Source organism: Periophthalmus magnuspinnatus, chromosome 2 (assembly GCF_009829125.3).
Source record: "Periophthalmus magnuspinnatus isolate fPerMag1 chromosome 2, fPerMag1.2.pri, whole genome shotgun sequence".
Lineage (NCBI taxonomy): Eukaryota > Metazoa > Chordata > Actinopteri > Gobiiformes > Gobiidae > Periophthalmus > Periophthalmus magnuspinnatus.
The window spans coordinates 1,730,887-1,740,117 of NC_047127.1; the positions used below are offsets into that span (position 1 = coordinate 1,730,887).

Here is a 9,231-nt window from a genome sequence, read left to right on the forward strand (position 1 = left end):
AGTGTCGTTTTAGCTTCAGTGTCGTTTTAGCTTCAGTGTCTCGTTTTAGCTTCAGTGTCGTTTTAGCTTCAGTGTCGTTTTAGCTTCAGTGTCTCGTTTTAGCTTCAGTGTCTCGTTTTAGCTTCAGTGTCGTTTTAGCTTCAGTGTCGTTTTAGCTTCAGTGTCGTTTTAGCTTGAGTGTAGTTTTAGCTTGAGTGTCATTTTAGCTTCAGTGTCATTTTAGCTTCAGTGTCGTTTTAGCTTCAGTGTCGTTTTAGCTTCAGTGTCTCGTTTTAGCTTCAGTGTCGTTTTAGCTTCAGTGTCGTTTTAGCTTCAGTGTCTCGTTTTAGCTTCAGTGTCTCGTTTTAGCTTCAGTGTCGTTTTAGCTTCAGTGTCGTTTTAGCTTCAGTGTCGTTTTAGCTTCAGTGTCGTTTTAGCTTGAGTGTCTCGTTTTAGCTTCAGTGTCTCGTTTTAGCTTCAGTGTCTCGTTTTAGCTTCAGTGTCTCGTTTTAGCTTCAGTGTCTCGTTTTAGCTTCAGTGTCTCGTTTTAGCTTCAGTGTCTCGTTTTAGCTTCAGTGTCGTTTTAGCTTCAGTGTCGTTTTAGCTTCAGTGTCGTTTTAGCTTCAGTGTCTCGTTTTAGCTTCAGTGTCTCGTTTTAGCTTCAGTGTCGTTTTAGCTTCAGTGTCGTTTTAGCTTCAGTGTCGTTTTAGCTTCAGTGTTGTTTTAGCTTCAGTGTCGTTTTAGCTTCAGTGTCGTTAGCGCCTCCTTCAGACAGATATAAGGCAGTGTCCAGCAGGAATCTGACCAGAACTGAAGAAGAGGCTTGGACGAGCAGCCAAACGTCTTCACTCTAAAACCTTTGCGACGTACTTTCCAGTGAAATAATTTAATTCACAAATGCTAAACTTTCTCTTCTGTCCTGTGGTGTGACTCGTCTTTGTAGCAAAATACAAACGCAACAGTCGTAAGGAACCACGTCACAAAATCTTACACAATAATCCTGTAAATCTTTTCATTTGAGACATAGAGGCTATAGATTGTATATATAAATGGACAGCTAATGGACAGCTAACCTGCTCGCCACTGCGTTTCAAACAGGAAGGGATCATGGGCGCACTTCTGGCTCCAATTCACATTCACATTAGAAATCCTGATCCTGGGGTCTTTATTTCACTATTGTGTCTGTAAATCAAGATCTGAACATTAATAACAGACAAATCAGGTCCTTCTTTCCCCGAGGTCGCTCCTGTTAGCGTTAGCAACAGGTTTGATTGACAGCGTTGCTAAGCGCCCGCTCAAGAAAGGGGCGTTTCCTTCAACAGCTTTGAGATTGGAGGAATTTTGAAGGAAGAACATTTTTATTTTGAAGTTCATTTAAAGTGAAGTGCCCCCTGTAGAGTGACGTTGTTTTTGTGTGCAGGCGTTCCTGGAGAGCTACCTGAGCTCCGGTCCCACTCTGCAGTACAGTAAGGACCACTGGCTGTCCCGGCAGTGGACGCTGGTCAGTGAGGCGTCTGTGACCAGCGGCCTGAAGGACGGCTCCGTGTTTCTGCTCAAGTGTGTGGACTTTAGCCTCGTAGTGACCACAAAGAAAATCCCATACATCCAGATGTCAGAGGAGTACATCGACCCCAAGTCTCACAAGTTTGTCCTGAGGCTACAGTCGGAGACCTCAGTGTAGGACTCGCTTTGTTACGTCACACGTCTCATTTTGACCTTTTTATATTTTCTGTATGACTCTTTATCACAGTTGAATCTATTGATCTGTTAAAAAAGGACCTCATGGACTCGTTTTGAGGCGTGTATGTGTGTGCGAATGTAAGTGCAAGGGTGCCATTTTGTGTCAAAGCTGATATTTGAAGGAGGAAAGAAGACGTTTTATCAAGCCTCCTTTTTATCCTGGCTCAAAACCACTGAGGATTTTTAAACCATGGATAACTGTATGGACACAACCACCGTCACTGTGTGGAGCTCAACCGTGACGCCCCAGGTTCTGGAAGTCAAATTTCCATTTATTTTTCCCCATGGACTTTTGGAAAAATTCAAATATGAAGAGTTGAAAGGCATCGCAGTGGGTAACCTGCTACGTGGTAATTAATATCCATACTGTGGCTGTTTTAAGTCTAAAAAGCACGTTTAAAGCACAAGATTCTCACAGTTTATAAAGTTACAGAAACAGATTTTAAATAAAGTTATAGTTCTTGTGGTCAGTAGTTAGCACGTACCTGATTCAAATGTTTTATATAGTTTTTTTTGGAAAGTCCATGGGAAAATTAGGGGAAATTTACTGTTGCGCTCATAGACTGTATATATAAATGGACATAGCTAACCTGCTTTCCAAGTTTGTTTGTTTGTTTTTTATTTATTTGTTGTTGGGTTTTTTTTGTTTATTTTGTTTATTATTATTTTTTAGGTTATTTTTAGTTTTATTTTGTTTTGGGTGTTTTTTTTTGTAATTTTTATTATATTTTTTATTTTGAGTTTTTTTTTTTGTTTGTTTTTTTTAGTTATTTTTATTTTTTGTTGTTGTTGTTTTTAGTTATTTCGAGTTGTTTTTTTTTTGTTATTTTGAGTTTTTTTTGTTTTTAATTATTTTTACTATATTTTTTTTATTTTGAAGGTTTTTTGTTTATTTAAAAAAATGTTTTAGTTATTTTTAGTTTAGTTTTTTTTATTTTTTTTAAGTTTTTGTTGTTTTTTTTTCTTCACTTTTTTGATAAACTGTGTCCCCTCTCTGTCTCTGCTGCTGTCAGACTCATCATTTTGGTCTTAAATGTTCGTATTAACCCTCTACATGATCCTGGGGTTTTTATTTCACTATTGTGTCTGTAAATCAAGATATGAACATTAATAACAGACAAATCAGGTCCTTCTTTCCCTGATTTCGCTCCCGTCTCACTCAGTCCATTTCTTTATACAGTCTATGTTTGAGCTCCACACTCTGGACTTTTTTACAACAAGTGAAACGATTTATCACAGGTGAAGCGTGTCACTGTCTTCAGCTTCAAATGTAGCGCCTCCTTGTGGTTTCCTCCAAGGCCAAAGTCAAGACTCTTTTCTGCTGCACAATCGTCGTTCGAGCGCGATGAAGCCGATCCCCAGCATTTGTCAGACATCTGAATGAACTCCCACTGAACCATGTGATAAGAGACGGTCACATACCAGGACAAGCACCCGAAATATTCACCCTCACGCCTCGTTCAGCGACCCCGCCCCCTCTGCCGTCATGTGACCGCTCAGCTGATACGACACAGAGAAGAAGAACAACGCAAATAAAAGTACTACTGATCATTACTGTGCTCCATTGTAGATGTCGTTTCCTCGTCGCAAACAGACCTGGAGTTGTGTTTTGTTTCATTTTCACATATTTAACACACAAATCCTGCATATTTACGCTGAGTTCTTCTCTCAAACTGAAGTAAAATGAGCTGTTAACTACCACTTCATGACATCACAAAGTGGAACAGAGCATTTTTGAGCTTTGGAGACCTAGACAGACTAATAATAACACAACTCCAGGTCTGTTTTTGACGCGCTAACAACGTTCTAACACGGATTAATGCTCACAAGAGTCCGTTTTTGTGTAATATAAGACTGTTTAACAAGCCCGTGTGGTCGCGGCACAAACAAAACAGAGCTAAGAACTGCACGGTCTGGTTTCCCCTTTAAAAACCTGGACTCACCTTTTGCAAACAGCAAATTCCTGCAGGTCAATTCATCCGCTCACTCAGAACTCATTTTTTATTCCGCGTAAACCATTGTAACGTCGGCCATGTTGACAGAGCACGTTTCTATTCAGCTGGACTCATGTGATTTATTTCAGCGATTTCTATGAAGTTTAACACGAGAAAAGAATGAGATTTTTGTAATGTAGACGTGTGTTTGGTCATGAGCTGGACTGTCCCATAGTGCCCCCTGGCGGTTGGATTCGGTATCACACAACTGCCTCAATTTCCAGCACGATTTATACGGCTTTACACTTGGATTCCTTCACTGTTACATATATCCGGTGAATCCTACACTTTTGTAATGTATTTCCAATGGCAGGGACAGCGCAGGTCTCTACACCTGTCACCGCTCAAATATATTTTCTAGTTATTATCACTTGAACTTTGAATGAACTTCTGCAGCTCCCGACGTGACCGTGCCTCCCGTTTGACACTGTATCTATTTAAGTAAACGTGCATGTGTGTATGGGCGTGTGTGCGGGGCGTTCAGATGCCATTCCCGATCCACTCTCACTTTTCATCTCCGTTCCGTCGGTCCGGAGCCGCAGACCGTACGTGTGGCGTCGCGTGTACAGTCTGTGGTCAGGGCTGTGGGGCGGACGTCGCATCACAGTCTCACACATTTGGTTTTCACAGCGTAACTAAAGCGTTTGTAAACACAACTCGGAATAAACCGTTTTTTATGAACTTTTGTAAATCTGATGAGTCTGTGTAGTAGATCCGGCAGTGACACCAGTGACTTATGGGTAATTTAACAGAGGGATTTACATACAAGTAATACTATGGTGTTTATAATGGGTTCATAGCACTAGTACAACTGTTAAAGCCAGTGGGGGAAGAAGTATTTTTGTTAAGTAAAAGTACAGATACAGGAGCAGAAAAAAATATATAAATAAAAGAAAAAATCTACTTAAATAAAAGTAGTAAAGTACCTGTTTAAAAATGTACGTAGAGGAAAAAGTAAACAGTATTTCTCACAGATTTTGAGTTTTTTAAAGCTTCAAATGTGGTGATTTTGATAAAGATTTGAGCTGAATTTTGTTCAACAGAAACAACTGAGTCAGTCACTTTTTTCTATCTGTTTTTATTTGTTTATTTTAGTTTTGCTCAAATTCTGATCGTGTTAAAAATAAAACCTCAGCCTTTTCAGCAGGTCTCACACAATAATAAAAAAAAAAACACTTTTACTTTTCAGTTCTGAGTAGAAGTAGAAAGTACAGATGCTGCTCTCAAATGTAGTGAAGTAAAAGTATAAAAGTATCTGCTAAAATGTACTTAAGTAAAGTACAGATACTTAAAAGTACTGTACTGTTATTTTGTTATGTTCCACCACTGGTTAAAGCTGCACTAGGTCACTTTTTCATTAAGGGGGACTGTTGTTTTCATAGAGATATTATTGCTTTGCCTGAAATGTTCCACAGTGTGTCATTTAACTAATGTATCTTGCATTTATTTACAGTTACAAAAAAAACCCTTGAAAAACATGCATTTTTCTAACTGTCAGCAGCTCGCCTCTTCCCAGATATGACCTGCAATTTGGCCTGGTGGTGTCACCTGCTTGTATCCATGGAGATATGTTTAATAATAATAATAATAGCTTACATTTTATGTGTAAGTGCCTTTCAAAACACCCAAGAACACCATACAAAACAAGTAAAAAAATATACAAACATTAATGCCATACTGTGAAACTTTTTTTTTTCACGGCCTCCTGATTTACCATTATTTAGACGAACAGTTTGTGTTTTTATTTAGTTAATAGAATGTGAAAATATTTGGATATGTTTATTTTTTGTGTTAATTCTGTGTCTCTGCTTCCTCCTCATCTTCCCAGTCCTTTCACAGTCTATTCCCAGTTTCATCCCAGTCTCTTCCCAGTCCCATCCCAGTCACATCCCAGTCCCTTCCCAGTTCTTTCCCACTCTCTTTCCAGTTCTTTCCCAGTCTCATCCCAGTCCTTTCCCAGTCTCATGCCAGTCTCATGCCAGTCTCATGCCAGTCTTTTCCCAGTCTCTTCCCAGTCTCTTCCCAGTCTCATCCCAGTCTCATCCCAGTCTCATCCCAGTCTCATCCCAGTCCTTTCCCAGTCTCATGCCAGTCCTTTCCCAGTCTCATCCCAGTCCTTTCCCAGTCTCATGCCAGTCTTTTCCCAGTCTCTTCCCAGTCTCTTCCCAGTCTCTTCCCAGTCTCTTCCCAGTCTCATCCCAGTCTCATCCCAGTCTCATCCCAGTCTCATCCCAGTCCTTTCCCAGTCTCATGCCAGTCCTTTCCCAGTCTCATCCCAGTCCTTTCCCAGTCTCATGCCAGTCTTTTCCCAGTCTCTTCCCAGTCTCTTCTCAGTCTCTTCCCAGTCCTTTCCCAGTCTCTTCCCAGCCTCTTCCCAGTCTCATCCCAGCCTCTTCCCAGTCTCTGTCCATTACCTGCAGCATTCCATCCTCTCCTCTCCACATCCCTCTCTCCCGCACCAGACCAGACCTTATTCCGGGGTTTTTTGTTGTCACAGACGTGGGGTAATTGGCTTCACCGCCGGCTTCTGTCACCATCGCGCCGCCGGGGCTCGTGGGTAAATAAATGTCAATGTCCGGCGCTGGATACGAACAACCTCATCCCCTGTCGAGGTGCGGCCTGTCGGAACTCATCTGTCCCGGGCTTAATCCACGGAGCTCGGGCGGAGACGGGGGGCGAGGGGGGCGGGGGGGACTAGGGGGAAATGAACAGAATTTGCATCTAAATGGGAAGTTTTTCTTGCTGTCGCCGCGTCCGCTCTATTTGTGGGTAATGGCTTGGTTATGTGCGGACGTGGACATGAGGACACACTCTACCTGCAGCTGCCGTCTTCTGTCTGTGTCCTGTTCCTTTTGTTCTGAAGAAAAATCATTGTGCGATCCATAAATTTGATATGAGTTGTTCTCTTCAACGACAGAAGGAATAGGCCTTGTTATCTTTAAAACATTCCCTTATGAAAATGATCAAGTGCCGCACAAATCAGACACTTTATAAAATGGCCGATCCTGGATTTTAAAGCGTCCACATTACACTGTTCTCTGTGTTTTAATGTTGTTTCCTCGTTAGAAAACAGACCTGGAGTTGTTTCGTTTCATTCACACATGTTTAACACTCAAACCTGCAGATTTAGGCTGGAAAACACTCTGTTCCACCTTGTGATGTCATCATGTGGTGATACAGGAAGTGCTCCACTGTGTTTTTAAAGTCATCATTTCAATCCTGGAGCTGACAATCTCATTTCATTTTTCTTTCTTTATTTTTCTTTCTTTATTTATTTCTTATGTTATTTTGTTATTTCTTTCTTTATTTATTTCGTTATTTCTTTATATTCACTTATTTTTATTTATCTATTTATTTCAAGCACATGAAGTTCACTTAATGCACATTTCACTTTCTTTTTTTCTTTTTTTTTCTTATTTAAGCTCGATAAGGAGCGAGAAGAAGAAAACGTATTAAATCCCGTTATCTTCCATTTGAACATAAATTAAATGCTTTGTTTAAACTTCCTATTCTCTCAATCTCTACTGAACCAAAGGTAAAACGTCACTGTTCACTTGAAAACTACCACTTGATGACATCACAAGGTGCAACAGCTCAAACACGAGTCCAGGTCTGTTTTGACTCTGCCTTTTTGCTCCGTCTCATTTGTATATTTTATTTTTTTATGCTAAAGATGAGCTGAATGACTGTCGGAGAGTTCGCCACCTGCTCGTTTCCATGGAGATGTTATTGCTTTGCCATTAAACTTGTGTATCTCTGGGGAGGCAGGTTACAGGTCAGATCTGTGGAGAGGTGACACAGCTCCAAACACACAGTAAATACATACAATCTGAGAACTCACTGCTTCTTAAACGAATTGTCCATTTCCCACGTCACTTCATGAGCGTTTTTGAGTAATGGAACCCACAGTGAAGCAGAACACGGTCATGTTATCGTTTCCAGATGAACTCCGTACTTCCTGTAGGCCTCCGTTCTTCTTCCAGTCCGTTTAATCTCACCGTTTCCACGACTCCACTTCGTCGCCTCACACACTTCACGCCTGAACCTGTCTGTCGTTTGAATAATCGCTCTCTTTTGACCCTTGTTTATTTATTGATGCCCAGACTCTCTCCATTGTCGAGTTTTTGGTCGAGGCCCCAGTGGACTCCGCCCTCCGCCGCCCGTGACCTCCCCCCGCCCGAGCCCCTCAGACCAGGTCCTGGCTCCCATTAGCGACGAGACCCGCGCTCAATTATTCACCAGAGTCTGAATTATTCAAGGTAAATAGCTCATTGACTCGGGGAGAAAACGTAGCGACGTGTCTCCCCCCCGTCTCGGAGCGTCTGGGAGCCTCACGGCATCGACAAACTGCAGACGTGAGCTTCATTCTGTCACATTTTTATTTTAATACAACAAAAATATCTAAGGATGTTGCTTATCAAACGTGAACTTTATCCGTGAGTGTTTGTTCATTTGTAAATATAAAGGTGTGAAGTCTCTGCCATCTGCTTGTCTCCATCGACTTGTTATTTCTTTTGCCTGGAATGTTCCGCACTATAGCTTTAAACTTGCTTGACAACACAGAGACAAGCAGGTGACGCCACTAGGTCAAGACTCAAAGCGATTTTTTTCACCCCCTGGCAATAAAAACAACCGAAAATAAATAACGCAGGACAGATATGGTTAATTCTGTACGGTGGAACATTCCAGGTAAAGCTGTAGCATCTCCATGGAGACAAACAGGCAGCAGATACTACACTTAATGCACCTTTAAAACGTCGTTCATTAAAACCACAGATTGTGTAAAGACGTGGACTGAGTGAGTGACAGCGTTCAGCTCCAAATGAAGCTAATCGAGGCTAGCAGTTATTATAGCGGCTAATTTGGAGCTAATTAGCATATTTGGAATTCTGACCGTGAGTATCATAGCAACCAAAGAGCCAATCCAGAGCCAGATTGTTGAAGGAATGTGGTGGAAGCTAGCAGGTTAGCTATGTCCATTTCTATAAACGGTCTGTGGTTAATTCTGTATAACGCGCAAGTAGTTCCGGCAACAGTTAAATCACATTCTGTATCACTGCTCTGCTGACGTCACCATAGCAACGGGTAAACAAACACTCAACTGCTCTGAGTAGAATGTAGGGACTAGCTTCACGTAAAACACTGAAATAACTAAATATTTGCGACGTTTACAGACGGTGAACAGGTTTTTCACATTCACAGGTGACACGTTTCAGTTTGTAACCATGGTAACAGAGCAAAACAACAATGAGGAGCTGTGCATTATGTTTGATTTCCATATGACTGGTCCATAAACGCATGAATTACTCTTGTTATTCATATGAACTGTGGATCATCCTCTGTCACTTATGGCTTTTACACATATAAAAAATACCACTGTTGCATTTAAAGGTTTTATATGACACAAAACGTGACTCTTTTGTAGCTTTAATCCATTTTCTAACGTCGTTCCCGCCTCAAAAACAGACCCGGAGTTGTGTTTTGTTTCATTCACACACGTTTGAGTAACACTTTATCA

The 9,231-nt window shown here is 41.2% G+C and overlaps 1 protein-coding gene across 2 annotated transcripts in view; it reads left to right on the top strand.

Moving 5' to 3' along the window:
- LOC117382203 (vang-like protein 1) overlaps nucleotides 1-4,526 on the top strand; it is a 67,122-nt gene extending 62,596 nt beyond the window's left edge. For both annotated transcript variants that reach the window (XM_055227408.1, XM_055227410.1), the window contains exon 9: nucleotides 1,400-4,526. In XM_055227408.1, the coding sequence (XP_055083383.1) occupies nucleotides 1,400-1,660 (261 nt within the window). In that variant the 3' untranslated portion in view covers nucleotides 1,661-4,526. The remainder of the gene's footprint in view (nucleotides 1-1,399) is intronic.
- Nucleotides 4,527-9,231: the final 4,705 nt, after the last annotated feature.